Consider the following 19131-nt stretch of genomic DNA (forward strand, 5'->3'; position numbering starts at 1 on the left):
TCCCTCCTCTCCCCTCCTTCTCCCTGCTCTCTCCCCCTCCTCCCTGCTCTCTCCCCTCCTCCCTGCTCTCTCTGCCCCTCCTCCCTGTTCTTTCCATCCTCCCTGCTCTCCCTCCCTCCTCCCTGCTCTCTCCCCCTCTTCCCTGCTCTCTCCCCCTCCCTGCTCTCCCTCCCTCCTCCCTGCTCTCTAACATCTTCCTCCCTGCTCTCTCCCCCTCCTCCCTGCTCTCTCCCCCTCCTCCCTGCTCTCTCCCCTCCTCTCTGCTCTCCCTCCCTCCTCCCTGCTCTCTAACATCCTCCTCCCTGCTCTCTCCCCCTCCCATCTCCTGTGTCCCCCGTCTCCCCCTCCCATCTCCCCCCATCAGCCCATACATTCCATCGGACTTAAATATCAACAGATTCATGTTTGAGTTCAACCACGAAATTGAATCCGCTTTTATATATATATGTATATGTGTATGTATATATAAAAGCAAAACACTTTTTGGGTTCTAATTTTAGTGAAAAATTTACTGAGAAAATTGGTTTCCATTGAGCCATTCCTATACATTTTGTTTTACAACGTTTACATTTTCCTCCTAGTAACATGACTCTTGGTTTTTCTGTGATTGACTGATTATCAGTTACTGTCAGTTCCTTTTGTCCTGTCCCTTCCTGCCATTTATCTGTGGACTAACGCCAGGCCTTTGTTCTTGTCTGACAGGTGGTTCTAAGGAGGAAGTACCACGCTGGTGTTCACTTTGTAAGCCTGCCTGTTGTTTGGCTGTAAGTGGAACGCCAAGGATGAGTCTGGTTTCGGGCCATGTTCTCAGGTTTTCTTTGTAGACCCGGACTCTTGGCTGGTTTTTTTTTTTCCACATGGTGGTTTTATTTTTAGTCATTTTGAAGTTTTTCTTGCATTTATTCAATCAACTATAAAGAAAGGCAGATTAAATGTTTCAAAAGCAAATTTTAAAGCCAGTCTTAACAGTCTGTAAGACCCACAAGTCATCTTCCTTCCAGATGCACTAGTTTAACATTTCGCTTATGTCATGAGGCTCTCTCCAATTTGCTAGTCTAGCCCTAGAAACTTGGCTGCTTTTTTAATGATACTGAGTTTTGTTTTGTTTTTCTTCTGCGCTGTCCTATTCTATCCATGCCCTTCAACCATGGTCCCTTTCAAAGCTACAAGCCATGGTAGCTGGGGACCATTTAGTTTTTCTGGCTGCAGGTTCATGGAGGCTAAATTCACATAGTTCATTAGCCCTTTGGACTTATTGTTTCTGTGTCTTTGATTTATTTCTTTCCACTCCACTGTTCTTTGTTCTAAACAGGGAGATACGAATGTTGCACCTTAACTAGATTTTTAAGATTCTTATACCTCTCACCTAAGTAGGATGTAGAACATTATCTTTGAGGACTGTCTTCTGACAGTTGACCTTGATGTCCCCTGAAACTCTGGTCCTGAGCTGCTAGGACCAGCAACCTACTCCTTCAAGATATCTGGCTTTAAGGACTTAATGCAACTTGGCTTCTGGTTGGCTCTACTGTGTGTGTGTGTATATATATATATATACACACAGACACACACACACAGATGTAGCTATAGATAGGCATGTGAAAAGAATCACCTGCATATTAAAATGATATCCAAAATCTCATAAGTTTCTCCCCTAAACATTTACCTCTTAATTGGTCTTGTTAAAATCTGATCTTAAAATATTCACTGCGGCATTTTAACCAGCAACTCAGATCATACTGTTCCCACCTCACTGAGGGTAAATTCTCTATTCTGGCCTACAAGGTCCTTTCATGGCCTGGCTGCTGCCACATTTTCTAACCTTGTCCTTTGCTGTGTTCCTGCCACATAGGAATACCCAGACATGTGCTGGCTTTGAGGATATTGCCTGTGTCTTCCCAGCTACCTGGGACATTAGCCCCTTACTGTTTCGTTACTAACTTTTAATCTCTGTGGAAATGGCATCCTGCTAGAGAGGCCTTCTCTTGACAAATGACTAATTAGTCTTATTTTGTCTGTATAATTTACTGCTCCCTAAACGATTGTCTAAGTATTTCCTTCCAGTGGAGTATACATTGTGTGAGCTCACACCCCTTTAGCTGATAAGAATCCATAGCAAATACTCTTATGTACCATCGACTTGGAACCAACTCAAAGCTGCCCCTCCAGTGGGCTTTCAAAGGCAGTAATCATCTTTCTCCCTCGGAGCTGCTAGTGGATTCGAACTGCATGCCTTTGGGTTGGCAGTACAGCTCCTTACCACGAGGCCACCAGTATTTCTTGAATGTGAAATTCCTGCACTCTGGTCAGCTCATTTTGTTATCGGCATTGTCTTGGTGTAGGTAGGTACAAAAGATAAAGACCAGTGTAGCATAGTGGTGAGTTTGACCACAGAAATCTGGAAATAGAAGAGGACGAGGTGGATGTGTAGAATAAAGACTTGTATGAGGATGAGAATGTGAAAATGTGGCTAGAGTAGTGAAAATGTAGAGTGTAATGGGAGTGGGCACCAGATTAAGAAACACTTTAGAAGTCTGGAAAATAGTTTTATTAAGGACAATGAAATACAGAAGAATGGATCTTATTTATTTCCTTATTTATTCCTATTTTACTTGAGTTATTGTTCACTCTATTGACATTTTTAACTTTATAACATCTCTGAACACTAAGAAACATCAGTTTTGTTGCAGAAACACAGTAAAGAGTTTATAGACACAGTACTTGTGATGCTTCTGCACTTTATTTCCTTCATAGTGTTTGGTAACTAATGTTCCCTTCTCAGAAAAGTCCATTTATTCGACTGTAGCCCATCCAAACACATTTTGTACTGTGAAGTCAGTAGGGAGAGCGTAAGAGAAATGGCGTGCCGTTCTAGAGTTGTTACTTTTCTATTATTATGGATCCCAGAAGTCCTTTCTTTCCCCAGCAGGGATAATGGATATTTTCTTATGTGTTAAAGTCTGTACTAGAGTTTGAAAACTATTAGAATAGTTCTTGCCTTAAGGAAAAGATATTTTAAACTAGAGAAATTAAGTAGCACATTATTGCGCTTTATAACGGATAATTTAAATTTTAGAAGGAAATGAATTCTGCCATCGGCTCAGAGAGGAAGATGGGCAATCTCCTCCCATGTGATTGACAGCTTTGGAAACTCAATGGCAGGTCAACTGAGTCCGTTCCAACTTGGCCTACACGAGTTTGAGTTTTAAAAATAAGATTTTGCCTCTTTTTTCCCTAAATTTTTTTGGTGAGGCATTTCTTTAGATTTTTCATATTCTCAGTAGATAAACACTTGATTAAAAATCTGTGCTTCATTGACTCTGCAAAGGCTTTTGACTATGTGGATCACAACAAGCTGTGGCTGACTCTGAGAAGAATGGGAATCCCAGAACATTTGATTGTGCTAATGCGAAACCTTTGCTTGGACCAAGAGGCAGTCATCAGAACAGAGCAACGAGGCACTGCAGGGTTCAAAATCAAGAAGGGGGTCCGTCAAGGATGTATTCTGTCTCCATACCTTTTCATTCTGACAGATCATCCAAGATGCTGGGCTGTATGAGGAGGAATGTGGCATCAGGATTGGTGGAAGAGTCATCAACCTGCGATATGCAGACAACATAACCCTGCTCGCTGAAACTGAGGAGGACCTGAAGCGCTTGCTGCAGGAGGTCAAGGACTTCAGCCTCCTATATGCATTGAAGCTCAACATCAAGAAAAAGATTCTCACCACTGGGCCAGTTGGCAGCATCAGTATGGATGGTGAAGAGATTGAGATAGTTAACAGTTTTCGTTTGCTTGGTTCCACAGTCAACACTCTTGGTAAAAGGAGCCATGACATCAAGAGACGAATTGCATTGGGAAAGTCAGCTGTGAGGGACCTCTCCAGAGTACTGAAGAGCAACAACATCAGGCTGGAGTCTAAGGTGCACCTGATCCAGGCTATAGTCTTTACAGTTATATGCTATGCATCAGAGTTGGACAGTGAATAGGGATGATAGAGAATTGATGCTTTTGAGCTGTGGTGCTAGAGAAGAGTGGACTGCTAGGAGAACAAACAGGTTTGTCCTGAAGAAGGTGAAGTCGGAATGCTCCTTGGAGTCAAGGATTCTGAAGCTTCGTCTGACACACTTTGTACATGTTGCAAGGAGGGATTGGTCCTTGGAGAGGGACATCATGTTTGGCAGAGTAGAGAGATGGCGAAGGAGAGGAAGACCTTTGATGAGATGGATCGATTCTGTGAGTGCAGTGGTAGGAATGAGAGTCTTTGAGACGGCGAGGGTGGCACAGGGTAGAACAGCGTTTAGGACTCGTGTACATAGGGTCACTATGAGTTGCAAGCAACTCGATGGCACATAAGTTTCTGGAATATCTGTTTTTTCTATATGTAGAAGTTTCTGGACAGGAGAAGCAGCCTGCTTTGAATCGTCTGATCCCTGATTGGTTTAAGGTCATGCCTGCTTACTGGCACCTTCTTGCCTTCCAGAAGCAAATATGAATTCTAACCTGAGAAGAGTAACCCTAGGCCTCAAAATACCTTTCACATCTTTTATTTATAAAATCTGTCACTCAGTCAAAAGTAAACAGTCTTTGAAAAGACAAGTTGATATGTTAAAACCAAATAAAAACAATGGATAAAAGCAAGGGGGGGAAGACCGTAACACAGAGGATGCAGGCAATGTTGACAGATACAGACTTTTGAAATAACAGTACTTAAAATATATTCTACTGAATTTTGTTAGAGGACTAGAACTATGTGGGGGTTGTGGTGTTTTTTGGTTTTTTCTTTTTTGGGGGGCGTGTACCATAAAATCAGATCTGATGGGTACAGGAAGAGATTGTCTCTCCTCCAGCCGAGTATCTGGTGGATTAATACCTCAAACTTATTTTTTTATATATTTTGTGTGTGTGTTAGGGTCACATCTGATCTGACTGGTATTAGGAGATTACCCCTCCATATCTAGCAGAGCATCTGGTAGATTTGAACTGCTTACCTCTGGGCTTGCAGTGCAGCTTCTTGCCACTAGGCCACCAGAGCTCCCCTGTTTTTTGTTTTTTTTTTTATTTTTATTTTTTAGAAAACAATTTACTTCCTGTTTTAAAATGTTATTTTGTGTGTGTGTGTATACCATCAAGGGGTTTTTTTTAGTTTTTGTTTTTTGTAATGAGTACTGTGTTTCATTGATTATGCAAAAGCATTTGACTGCATGGATCATAACAAACTGTGGCTGACTCTGAGAAGAATGGAAATCCCAGAACATTTAATCATGCTAATGCGAAACCTATACTTGGACCAAGAGGCAGTCCTCAGAACAGAGCAGGGCAACACTGCATGGTTCAAAATTGGGAAGGGTGTACGTCAGGGATGTGTCCTATCTCCATACCTTTTCAACCTGTATGCAGAGCAGATTATCCGAGAGGCTGGGCTCTATGAGGAGAAGCTGGGTGTTAGGTTTGGTGGACGATCTATCAACAATCTGCGTTATGCAGATGACATAACCTTGCTCGCTGAAACTGAGGAGGACCTCATCCACTTACTGCAGAGGGTCAAGGACTGCAGCCTTCAATATGGACTGAGGCTCAATGTCAAGAAGACAAAAATTCTCACCACTGGACCAATTGGTGGCATCAGGATGGATGGCGAAGAGATTGAGATTGCTCACAGCTTCAGTTTGCTCGGCTCCACAGTCAACACTCTTGGCACCAGTAGCCAGGAAATCAAAAGACGTTTTGCGATGGGAAAGTCTGCGGTTAGGGATCTCTGTAAAGTACTCAAGAGCAACGGTGTCCCTCTGGAGACTAAGGTCCGCCTGATACAGGCCATGGTTTTTGCAATCACTTGTTATGCATCAGAGAGTTGGACAATGACTAGGGAGGATAGAAGGAGAATTGACGCCTTTGAGCTGTGGTGCTGGAGAAGAGTATTGAATGGACCATGGACTGCCAAGAAAACAGATTCATCATAGAGAGGATTAAACCAGGCTACTCCTTGGAGGCAAGGATTCTGGGGCTTCGTCTGACATACTTTGGACATGTTGTAAGGAGAGACAGGTCTTTAGAGAGGGACATCATGCTGGGTAGAGTGGAGGGACAGCGCAGGAGGGGAAGACCCTCTATGAGGGGGATTGATTCAGTGACTGGGGTCATCGGGATGGGTGTGTCAGAGGCAATGAGATTGGCACAGGATAGAGCAGAGTTTAGGGCTGTTGTACATAGGGTCACTATGAGTCGCCAATGACTCAACGGCACATAACAGTATTTCAGAACTGAATAACTGAAAGTAAATATTCGGTGGTTGAAATTAGTAACAGATTAACTACTTCTGACAAACATAATGTACTGAAGTTATTTGGGATGAAGCAGAGAGAAAAGGTTAGAAAGTCTGGGGCAAAACAAGAACTCGTGCTGTGGTGATCTGGCGGTAAGGAGTTGCACTGTCATCTGAAAGGGGTGTGGTTGGAATCGATCGGCTGTGCCATGGGAGAAAGATGGGCGGTTTCTTTGGATTCTGGTTACTGCCTCTGAAAACTTGAAGTGTCAGTGATGGGTCAGTTCTGACTCCATGGTACACAACGACAGCAATAAAAACGTGTTACACAGTGCCAAACCAAACTTGACTCCCAAGTTACCAGTTGACTAAACTCACTGTTGTCAATTTGCGTGCCATTCATAGTGACCTCCCACTAGGTTCCTGAGGTTTGTAGATCTTGACAAGGGAATCCAAAGAGGTATGTTGTTGTTAATGTGCTGTCATGTCGCCCTTGACTCATAGTGACCCTGTGTACAGTAGCTCTGAACCCTGGCCTGTCCTGAGCCGGTCTCACTGTCTCTGACAACCTACCCTCATTACCGTACCAGTCCTCACCTGGGGTCTTCCTCTTTGGCATTGTTCCTGCATTTTGCCAAGCATGATGTCCTTCTCCAAGGACTGGTCCCTCCTGGCATCATGCCTAAAGTAGGTGAGAGACAGCAGCAAAATCCTTGCCTCCCTGGAATAGCAGCTTGGTTTCACTCTCTCCAGGACAGAGATCTAGCACACATGGAAAAAAAAAAAATTTGAGTTGTGTTTATAAATGTAAAATAAACCTTCTGGGAGCTGGCAAACGAAAACTTTGGGGAAGATGACATTTTTCTTATCTTAAAGCATTTTTATAAAGGAAGATGATAAATTGAACAACTTAAAATTTAGAACGTTCCAAAGATATCAAAAGAAAGAAAAATCAAACCATACAGTAAACTCAAACATACTTGGCGCCGTTGAGTCAGAAGCACATCCTACCTGACTCTTGACTGAGTTTCTGAGATTGTCCATTTTCTTCCCAAAGAGCTGCTGGCCAACTGGACTACCGTAGTGGTTAGTAGCAGTGATTGGATTTGCAGTTCAGCTCCTTGTAGACTCTGCCACCAGAGATCCCTTAAACCGCGTATTTAATTAAAAATGTACTCTTATTCAGAAAAAGTGTGTGTATATATATTTGTATGTGTGTGTGTATATATATGTATAACTATATAAATATGTACAAAAATTTGGATTAACAGTGGGAGAGACAGAAACCCAATAGAAAGACCAGCACAAGACTTTAACAAGGGCTTTATAAAAATAGTAATCTATTAATGAGCAATTGGCATGTGAGAAGGTGTTTAACTTCATTAGGAAAATTATGTTTAAGAATTACAAACACCAATGCATACCCATCAGAGTGCCTATGGTCAGAAAGCCTGATGATCCAGAGGCTTGGCTAAGGGTGTAGGGCATTTGCAACTCTCCTGTGTGTCCGTTGGAATGTGGTCAGCATCATAATCATGTTGTTAAACTGATTAGCTTTGTCTTTTAAATTGAGTTTACATATGTCTTGTGAATCAACAAGTGAAATTTCCTGACAAATTCCTGTGTCCAGCGTAAGATAATTTGAGCAGTATTATCTGTAAACTGGACATTGCCCAAATGTCCATGAACAGTAAATGGAATAAATGGTGGTGCTTGCACACGGCGATGGGGCAAATGTCTGTACATCATAAACGTATCAATGAAATCAAGCTGTCAGGTATCTCTTAACATTTCATCAGCTCATGACTGAGAGTCGAGAAAATGACAGGTTTTTGAAGTTCTTGTGTAGGTGAGTTTTGTTTACATTGAGCTTTATTCTAAGGTCATCTGTATGAATGGCGTTTTTTTTTTTTTTTTTTTAAACGTGAACATTAGAATCAGCATCTTTAACGTATTTCTCTTAGGCCAGTTGACGTCATCAAAGAGGAGTATGGTGACTTCTGGAATGATTGCATCTGACTCTCAGTTCTGGGACTGTGAGGACAGGAATTAAAATCACAAAAAACAAATTTGAATGATTGATGGGAAAACCTGTTTGCTCTGGGAATTCTTGCTCAAAGTATTACAGTTTGAGGGCTTTTTTTTGGTTTTAGATGGAAGAAAATAGTATCCGGAGTTTTGTGGTGGAGGTAATAATAAAATAGAAATACTTAATTACTTGATAATGTTCTGTATGTTATTCCTTAGGCTATTATGTAATCTTCACAGCAGTCCTACAAGGATGTCCTTCCTTATTTCCTTTTACAGTTAGAAAATGGAAGTTTGAAAAAGCTTAAGAAATGTAGCATGCAGGAGCAATAATTGTATAAATTATTACCTAACTTGGGAGGGACTGGAGAGCATTATGCTGAGTGAACTCAGTCCCACAAGGATAAATATTGTATAAAACCATTTTTTGTAGGAGTATAAGGATCCAGGAGGGGTGGGAGAGGCTGGAAGCAGAGGGATGTGGATGTGCAGGGGGAAGAGGGGATTAATCATTCGGTTGTAGAATTTGATGGGTGAGGGAAATGGAAAGAATTTGTTCGAATTTGTTTGAATTTTGTAAATAAACTGGGGGGTGGGAGTGGAGTGTTGGAGACCACACTGGGCCAGGGTGGCAGGGCTGGATTTGGAGGTGCTGCTTTGTTGCAAACATCTTACCGAGCTTTTGGTGGACATGGATGTAGACAGTTGGTTTTCACAGTCAGCTCATAGATTGTTCTTGACGCTGGTTGTAGTCCCAGCAGTAAGTCAGCGCTCGCCCATTTCCTTCCTGCTCACCTTGTTCCTGGTCTGTTTCCATCTCATTCTCGTCTGCTTTCCCCTCTTTGCCTTCTCATCTTTGTCGTCACCTTGGAGTTGACCATGACCCAGCAACCCTTTGAAGACGGGTCCAAACCCCGCTCTGTCCTGCGCCCTCCTCCTCTGCCTCACTTGGGCCTATAGTTACAGTCACTGTGTCAGTCCATCTCTTGGAGGGTCTTCCCTCCTTCTCTGGCCCTCCACTTTTCCGAGTGCGATGCTTTCCCTCCCAAGGACTGGCCCCTTCTCTAACAACGTACCCAACCTCTGTGAGACTAAGTTCCACCGTTTGGTTTCAGACAGGTGTTGCCTTGTTAGTCTTGAATAGTCGGTCGTCCAGAGGAATACTTTTTCCATGGCTGATAAGTGCTGTGGAGTCTGACCCCACAGAGTTGAGCCTCTGGCAGATTTTCCAAGGCTGTAAATACCGTGGGAGAAGATTGCCTGTCTTTCTCCCTGGGAGCTGGTGGTGAATTCAAGCAGCCTGCATTTGGGCTGGCACTGAAACTCCTGCAACTCCCAGTTTGTTTTTATGCCCTTGTGTTGCCAGGAAGGTGGCAGCTGGGGACGGAAGGCTTTAGATTTGTTTCCCCCTTTTCTCAGGGCGATGGTCTGAGGAGTTCCTCCAGTTTTAATTTTTTTCCCCTCCCTGGATACTGAGTCTGGTCTTTTCACCCTTCCCCCACTGAACTTTAGTCTGCGTTTTGATTCTTTTTTCACCCATTCCAACCAGAACCTTGTATCTTGCTTGGTATTTTCACAGGCCTCATGGCAGCTTTTGTTTTTAAAAATTTTTGCCAAGGGAAGTATAAAGAAAGATAAACTAATTGTGTGTAGTTTTCTTATGGGTTAAGTGGAACATCCTTTTGCTTCAACTGTTTTATTTCCAGTCTGCCTTTTACATTTTCTCTTGGCTTTTAGTCTTTTTTCCCCTAATCAGTATCTGGGAGGTATGTGTACACACACACACTCTCACTCTCTCACTCACATAGTCATACAGTCATATTTGTACATACACACACACACACTCTGTCTCTCTCACACACTCTGTCTTACATTCTCTCTCCTTTATGAAATGAATTAGAATTATGTTTCCCTAGTTTGTCTTTTGACTTTGCTTTTGTTATTTTTTCCCCAGGTAGACTTTTTTCCTTTTCTCTTTTTTTAAACTTATGTAATACAACAGTATAAATTTCAGTGAAATATACATCAAACAGGTAGAATTAAGAAAAGGGCCTTGGGAAACAAAAGGACCAAGGAACTGCTCACAACAAAGAAACCTTATCAAGGAATTAAGTATTAGGAAGTTGTTGCTACATTTACTTAAATATTCAGCTCCTTCTGGACACACTCTGTAGGGAGTTAGTGTACTCACTAATGGTCACACTCTTCTGGGGGTTCAAATTCACCAGCAACAAGAGTAAGATACAATCTCCTGTGCAGTTTACATGCTCAGAAACCCAGTGATGGGTCAGCTATGGGGTGGTTCCGATTGCGTGACAATGAGAAAAAACTATTGTACATTTCTTTGGTATCAGGAGCTTTGCTCCAAAGTGGAGTGATATGAGGCTAAACAAAAGCAAATAGAATTGTTCTCAAGCATTTTAAAGTTATTGAGGGTAATAAACAATACCAAAGAATCACAACTCTAAAATTGCAGTTGGCTAAATGCCTTAAAGTGATCTGTTATGAGACAAATCATGGATTTAATTGAAGGATATTAATTGAAAGTGTATTGAATGATATGTAGGAATTGATTGTCAACGAGGGGGAGGAGGGCTAGTTGTTAGGTGCTGTCGAGTTGAGTACAACTTACAGGAACCCTCGGAACAAGAGACGCGACCTTACCCTGTGCTGCCGCGTCTCCATCACCTCTGACGTACTTGAGACCCTTACTTCACTCACTCCCACCGAGAGTCACAATTGCTTGTTTTTTTTTGGCGGGCATAGAGTTTGAAAGCCTCAAAGGAGGATGGTGTGACTGGGCAATAACGAAACAAGATAAATCTCAAGAGATGATGGGAGCTAGGCCTTGGTGTTTGAAGTACTTGCGTATTACATACACTCGATGCCACTGAAGGACTTTTTTTTGAAATAGAGCAGCTTGAGAAGCGGATCAGTTTCTATGTAGGGTTTATGAGGGTTAGCCGAGTGGACGCCTGTAGGCTGTTTGGGAGTCACTGTGGTAGTCCAGGGAAGCAGTGATGCACATGGTCTGGAGCCAAGAGATAGAAGAGTTCAAGAGATTTGTAATGATTGTGTTGATATGCAAGGTGATGTCAAGGGAGCTGCAGAGTGTGACCCAGGGCGAGGGTGATGCTCTGTAGAGATGAATTGCACTCCGAAAGACAACCAGGTTTGGTGAGGTGATGATACTTTATAGGACACACCTGATCAAAGTACCTTTTTGGAGAAGCAGACGTGGATGATGTTGTGCCAGTTGACTTCATAGCTGTGTGGTTTAGAGTGAGTGGCCTTTCCGGAACAGATTGCCCAGGTTATCTTCCGTGATGGGTTTGAACTCCCCCCCCCTTGATAATAGTCAAGTGCTTGACCATTGGTGACATCTAACTACAAATGGAATTGCTGTAAGTTGGGATTCACTTGTTGGCCACCATCACCAACATGCAGGCGGGCTGTCTAGGTAATTCCTGTGTAGTTGGAAGGTACCTGTGTCAGTACTGGTGGTTAGAGATAGGTGGGAGCTGGCTGGAAGTTAAGAAGTAAAACATAAGGTTGGTAAAAGGTGAGGTGAAGATAAACGGGACCCTTGCATGAAGGAGCCAGGGATGACTCCTTGAGAAGCTGATGGGGATGGAGACTTTGGGAAACCACCCAGAAGAGGATCAGTATTTCACAGGGAGAGTAAAACTTTTCAGCCACGTCCTCCGTCTCTAGGGTCTTGGTCCTGAGTGGGTTTCTTTTGTTCTGGGTTAGAGACAGTTGGTTTGAGATTGTTGAATGAATACTAGTGTTTTGAAGAAATACATTCTTTGTAACAGGTGCGTGTCCTATAACTAGTAGACAGAGGGACTGTGGAATCCAGATGCTCAATGTCTGTTTAGCATTACCTCGTTCAGTGTTAGAGGAAAACACTATAGTTGTATCTATGTATACAATTCAGAGAGACAAGAATTCACATGTATTGCTTGAAGTTGTGAGTTTGATCCTAAGGCCCTATGAAGTACAGTGGACTTGCTGTTGGAGTTTGAGTGTTTGAAACACCAAGAGACCTCTCTCTTCTGGCCAGACACCTCTGCCACCCTTTCCTCTGTCAGCTGGAAAGAGGTGCATCTCTTCATTGGCCAAGGGCAGTCAGGACATCGTTTAGTATTCCATCTGCAGAGAGATTCAAAGTCGCTTTATTTTCTTCTCGCATAAATCCTTAGATATTTGTAAGGCGAGAACCTCTCCGTGCGCCTTGACACGTTGCTACAAAGCGAAATGTCCCCGTGATTGGGACGGTGCCCTCTGGAATCACTTGGCGGCATTTCCAGGCCGCTGTGATCATCTGTTTTATCCTGAGAGGTAATCTTTTGCATTCTGCTCTGTGTGCAGCCTGGTGATGTACATCGAGAGAGACAGCAGAAAGGCTGCTCCAGGCAAGGAGCAGCAGAGCGGCCATGAATACCTGTCCAGGTGCCTGGACCTCCTCATCCGTCACATCGTGCAGGAGCTGCCGCACATCCTGGGTAAATGGGAGGCTCTCCTGCTCGCCCCACTGCTCTTCCCTTTCCGCACCGTGGCTGCTTCTCCCCGTCATTCTGGTGTGTCTGTTACCGCAGAGAGGCCCTGGAGCCTCACTTGTTCATGAGTGTGCATTTCGAGATTCAAATTTGGCTTCTCTCTCTAGAAGGTCTTTCACCTCAGTGAAATGGTTTGCTCTAATTCTTTCACTTCAGTGAAATGATTGAGGAAAAGAGCAGTCTGCAGGGTACAGTAACATGTTATTTGGGGTAAATGGACTCTTCGGAGAAGTGTAAGGAAAGCATGTAGTTGTTTACAATTAGTGCTTTCACTGGTATGTTCAATATTGCCCCATTCCCATGATTTCTCTCTGCCTAATGCTGAAGAGAATTTGTTTTCAGGTTTTAGCTACAAATATATTTATTGTAAAAAGGATTTAAAAAAATATGTACACTATTAAATAGTCTGGCATTAGTGACCTTGAAATTGGAAAATTTCTCTAGTGACGAATTGTCTTTAGGATCAAGAATACCTGCTGATGATTTGTACCGAATATTTATTACAACTTAAGAAAAATCTTTATTGTCTGCTGAAATCAAAATGTTCTGAGGATCATGTCCGTTTTCCAAATGTTTAAAGCCTCATTCCATGGTTTCCCAGCAGATGTAGCTATAAACCGGAAATGCTTAACATGTTAAAAAAGATCCAAGGTATTGTGTTAAAATGGATTTAGATTCAGAAAGTCAAATTATCAAGTCAAAGTACTGATTTACACGGCTGATTTATAGTATCACTGTGCTCCTTACTGAAGACCCTGGAAGAGATGATCTGACACAGTGACAGTGGGGCGAGTGTGTCAGATGGTGGGGCTGGTTCGGGGGAGGGCAAGGTTCGGAGTCCCTGTGAGTCTTAGATGAAGTAATGGCACCTTGTTATGTGCCGTCGAGTCGCTTGTGACTCATAGCGACCCTATGTACAACAGCCCTAAACCCTGCTCTATCCTGTGCCAATCGCACTGCCTCTGACACACCCATCCCGATTACCCCAGTCACTGAATCAATCCACCTCATAGAGGGCCTTCCCCTCCTGTGCTGTTCCTCCACCCTCCCAAGCATGATGTCCCTCTCCAAGGACCTGTCCCTCCTTACAACATGTCCAAAGTAAATCAGATGAAGCCCCAGAACCCTTGCCTCCAATCCTTGAAAATGTACTATGGATTGTAACCATTTTTAACTCCCACTCGAAGGAAAGGATCTAATCTCTTGACAATTCAGGTTGTCTTTTTATTTTTTTTTTAAATATATTTTAAAAATCAAGTGATTTAAAAAACCACTAACCTAAAATAACCATGTATAAATTCTAATTAAAATTTCTAGACGAGAAGTTACATTATTTGACTGTATGCAAAATGTTTTTTGCCAAGTTCTCAGGAGGGGCAAGTGGCTGGAGAGGGTTACCAGGCTTTGTAAAGTTGAGGGTCAAAGAAACAGAAGACCCCACACCAGAAGGACTGGCTCAGTGGCCACTGCAGTGAGCTCACGCAGAGCAGTGACGATGGTGGCACAGTGTCGGTCGGTGCCTTGTTCTGTGGTACAGAGGTGGTGACTCTGCCCCAAACGCCTCGATGGCACCTGACATTAACTTGCAAAATGTCCCTTTTTTTTTTAAATGTCCTTTTCTTGAGAAACCACAACGAGAATAACTTTAATAATTGAGAAGAAACTGCCCCTCTTTCTCCCCACTTCTTTGGCGGCCTCAGAACCCCCGTTGGTGCTCCAGTAATCCCTGAAGGTTTGTGTCTCAGCCCCTCACCTCATACATACCCCGGGGTGTGCTTCACAGGTGACATTCTTAACGCTCTGGCTAACGTTTCCGGCCGGAAACACCCATCCACGGTGCAGGCAAAGCAGCTGAAGATCTGCCTTCCCCTGATGCCTGTGGTGCTTCACCTGGTGACTTCTCAGGTACTCTTTTCACTAGAGGGGGAGAAAAAGAATAAAAATCTAATCTATTGTTTGTAAATTAGAGCTTGGTAACCATTGACTCGGATGAAATACTTTTCAGGATTTTTTCTCTTTTTTCTTGGCCTAAAATTGTATATGGCTTTCAGGATTTAATCTCTGCTACCTCTCCTTTTACAAGGTTTTTCGACCTCAAGTTGTAACAGAGGAGTTCCTCTTCAGTTACGGAACTATTCTTGTAAGTAACTCTGCGTTTTTCACATTCCTCATAAAAAATGCGGCTGTCTCTACTGTTTGTGGAATTGGTGTCAGGATGAGGTAATTTTAAAATCCTAGTGGTATTTATTTGTCTCTAGGGAATGACCTTTTTATATTTTTATCTGTTGACTGTAATAAAACTTGACATTTGGAGGAAAATACATTCTCTTCAGATAATGCATTTTTGTTCAGAAACAGCCCCAAATGGGAAAAATAAGCCCATGGAAGCACATTAATAGATTTTTGGTATTAAAAGGCATGAAAAAAATTTTAAGTAATAAATATAACTGAAATGCTAAGAATATTTTTGTCATTTATGTTAGCTTACAGTGTCAGTCATGCTCAACCTCTTTTTATAATGACATTTCTCCAAATGAAGCTCAATTTTTTTGTTTGCTTTTAAAATTAATTTGGATAACAGCCACAAAAGCGAATTGTTCTCTTTTGCCCAATCTTTGGTTGCCCAGAATTGTGTTTTTGTTCCCACCGTCGCTCAGGATTGACATTATCCTTGCCTGGAAGACACACGGTACGTGTAGTGGATGAAGTGCTGAGTGACACAAAAGGGTGGGCGAAGGCGTTCGCCTCCCTGCGTCTCCAGTCTCGCTTTGATAATAGCAAGCACTCAGCTGAGATTTCAGAAATGCCACCGAGGTCTCGAGTTAAAATGAAGTAGGCATCTCAATTTTATTGTTAGTGTGTGTGTGTGAATAAAAAGATTGCCACCAACACGTGAGAATGTGGTTTTCTAGAAGGTTCATCCCAGGGCCACGTGTGATCTTTTGAAGCTCACATGCAGAGTGTGGGTCCACATCTGTTGGGAAGCAACTGGTTCAAAGAAAAGAATGCAGTAGATGGGTTTTTTTGTGTGCTCTGCACCAAATCTTTATTGGATAGGCGTCTTAAATCCTGAATTCTGGTACGTCTGTGATACTAGTAGCACATTTGTGCATTTTTAAAAGTCTTAGAAAACAATTGTAACCCATACTTGCAGCCTGGTCATCATTTTAGCGTGGTTTTAATGTTGCATTTATAATTCCTTTGCACTAACATAATAACGGTGCACAGTGCTTTTGACCTTGTGGTCTGCTTCGGAATATCTTGGCACGCAGTTTGTGTATGTGAGGGTTTATATACCTGTCTCTTTCCTTATTTTTTTGCCCATTTGTCTTTTCCCTGCCTGTATTTACTTGAGTCCCTTTTAGATAGTCTAGAAACCACCAAGTGTCTTCAACTTGAAAGTCTGTCCAGGCTTTTGGAAATGACAAGTTTATTCCTAGGAAGCTCTAGTGGCCTTTACACTACAAATGCTGCAAAGACCAGGCCCCTCTGGTGGGTTGAATCCACAGCAGCCCCGGGGAGAAAGATGGACAGTGTCCTTCCGTATGATTTGGTCTTGGAAGTGTCTGAGTCGATTCAGCTCCACGGCAGTGAGTTTGAGTGTTGAGGTCCAGGTTGACTCCTGACAGAGGCTCACTCAATGATAAGGGACGAGTCCACATGGAGGAAGGGCCTTCTCACCCTCTCCTGGGAGTCGGCTTACCCTTGGATGAGAATGACTAGAGGGGAGAGGGAGGGAGCGAAGTCAAAATGAAAAGCCCTCCTCAGGCTGTTTTCCTTGTATCAAGTTTTTGAAATTCTTCAATTCTTAATGCTCCCTGTTATTAGATATTTCTTCTGCTCAATGCTGATGGCACTAATACAGTGACAGGGAAGGGAAGAATGACCAACCACGGCTCAGGACTTGGACTTGATCACGTTGCCGTGGCCTGCAGGGAGCCGGATGTTACTTCTCTGGGTTGACTCGTATTCTGTCCAGGATTACATTCTCTGTATATGACCTGAGTCGCCTCCTGATGTCGTGAGTCACAGCCGCCTCACTCCACGGTCCCTTAGAACAGCCGCGGTGCAGATGGGCATTGGGAAGCCTCTTGAGGCTCCTGCTTGAAAGGAAGTCTTAATTTTGCTCAAGTTGAGGTTTCCTAAGCCCTTTTTTTTAAGGTTTACTGACTAACTTGGCTTTGAATCCACAGCCGTTACTGCTGTTCAGTAGACTAGTCTGCAGATGAACCTGTAAATCAGCCTGTGAACAACACTTGAACTTCAAGCAGAGTTTCTCTGGTGTCGTGAGGAAGCAGTCTCTCCACATCTCCATACTTACTGGTGTGCCTTTCAAGTCTGACTGCTCCCTTTGGAGATGTAATTTCAATACTTCCAGGAGTTTATCTGTAGAGTACCTCAGCTACATTAGGCCAGATAGATAATCCTTTAAAAAGAGGCCTTAACTGGAGATCTTCAAGGCTGGACCACCATCGGTGGCTGTATCCTGTAGCAGCAAGACTTGCCAAGAACTTGGTCTTCTTACTAAAACAGCTCTCTAGGATTTACGGTCCTCCATACTCACACTTAGAGAGCCCACAAGGAGGTGGGGAGACAGAGGTCAGAGTTAGTTTGAAGTTAATCTGCTCAGTGGAAGGAATCTTAAGGAGCAGGAATTATGTTTCCTGTTGGCTTGAGTGCGGTGGAACTTTTTCTCTCACTTTGGCTTTGTTGTTAGGCGAGGCTTTGGACAAAGACGTCATGCTGGGAAAGGTGGAGAGTAGAGAAAGAGGCAGGCCCTCAACTAGATGGATGGACACTGATTGTAACAATGGGCTCAACTGTATCCGTGATTGTGAGGCTGGCGCAGGATGGGCGAGGTTTGTATCTGCTGTTCACAGGGTCGCTATGAATTGTGATTGACTCAGTGATACCTAACAACAGCAGGCGTTGGTTCATTCTTCATAGCAACACCACAGTATGCTTTGCCTCTTTTACCTGTTGTTAAGTGCTGTCGAGTTGTAGATGACTTATGGCGAACCTATTAAAGACCTGAACAGCTGTGCAAGTTTCATTGTTTCTCCACATTCATAGGGTTCCCAGAGGCAAGCTATTTTGGAAGTGGATGCCACTCCTGCTTCCCAAACGTGTTTTAATCGGGGAACTCCACCAAACACTGTCCACCTTGGGTAACCATTATTGCATCTGACACATCAGTATTACAGTGTTCAGCTTCACAGCAACCATGAGTTACCTCTGTACAGCAATGCACAGACCAGTGCTATAACACTAAGAAGAATGTTTGACCAAAGACAATGAAAATCAGGCCTGATGGCCACAGGTTAAAAATCACCCGCCTTTGGCTTGATGGCATCACTTTCTATCCACTAGGGCCAACTGAGCTCTCTCTATGTGGTTGGTAAGTGCCGTTGAGTCGTAGACAACTCATAGACTTAAAAAAATATTCAGAGATATTTTAACATGTGAGTGTGACACATAGGCATGAACTTTCTGTAAATGTTTTTCTCCGAGTAGAATAATGTTTTAAAAGAGCCTGTTGTGTACCATTGATTTGGAGCCTACCTATAGCTGACAGTCCAGTGGGTTTTCAGAGACAGTAAGTCACAGGGGAGGAGACTGCCCATCTATCTCCCACAGAGCAACTAGTGGATTTGAACCACGTGCCTTCAAATTGGCACTGCAGTTCCTCACCATTAGGCCACCAGGGCTCCCTTAAAAGAGCCTTGGATTTTGAAATAAGGTAGTACAGCTCTCTCAAACATTATCACATCTGCAGAGGCTCTTGTTATGTACTGTAGAGTCGGAATCGACCCATAGCTGATCCTCTGGTGAGCTTTTAGAGGCAGTTGATCACACAGGAGGAGGCTGCCCGTCTTCCTCCCATCGCAGACTCTAGCCAAAAGAAAAGTCTCAGCTGATAGCGGCTTTTTTCGCTTCTTGTCAGCCCCCACAGCGCTCATCTCGCACACCTCGGTCTCTGTGCCTCAGCAGTGAAGTGTCTGGAGAAAGGTTCTGCGGAGATTCTCTGGTGCGTAGCATAGGTTTTGGGCCTCTGTGGAGTCCAGCAGGGAAGGAGGATGTTACGGCTTTAAGAGCATCTGATCTGGAACTCATGATGTTTATTAACCTAATGTTTACTGTCTTTCTCATGCCCTTTTCAAAACGCTGCTTGATTAATGAGTTGAGGAAAAGAATTTTATTGTGTTTATGGCCTCATTAGTTCTTAAAGTGCAGTGATTATGTACTGGTTACATTTTTCTACCCAAATCACCCATAATA

The 19131-nt window shown here is 43.2% G+C and overlaps 1 protein-coding gene across 1 annotated transcript in view; it reads left to right on the forward strand.

The window, feature by feature from the left end:
- ULK4 (unc-51 like kinase 4) overlaps nt 1–19131 on the forward strand; it is a 483261-nt gene that overhangs the window by 112332 nt on the left and 351798 nt on the right. The window contains exons 22-24 of the mRNA XM_006893067.1: nt 12665–12798; nt 14636–14757; nt 14936–14992. Coding sequence (XP_006893129.1) covers nt 12665–12798; nt 14636–14757; nt 14936–14992 — 313 coding nt within the window. The remainder of the gene's footprint in view (nt 1–12664; nt 12799–14635; nt 14758–14935; nt 14993–19131) is intronic.

The sequence above is a fragment of the Elephantulus edwardii genome, unplaced genomic scaffold (assembly GCF_000299155.1).
Source record: "Elephantulus edwardii isolate Elephantulus edwardi_28Jun2011 unplaced genomic scaffold, EleEdw1.0 scaffold00121, whole genome shotgun sequence".
Taxonomy (NCBI): Eukaryota; Metazoa; Chordata; class Mammalia; order Macroscelidea; family Macroscelididae; genus Elephantulus; species Elephantulus edwardii.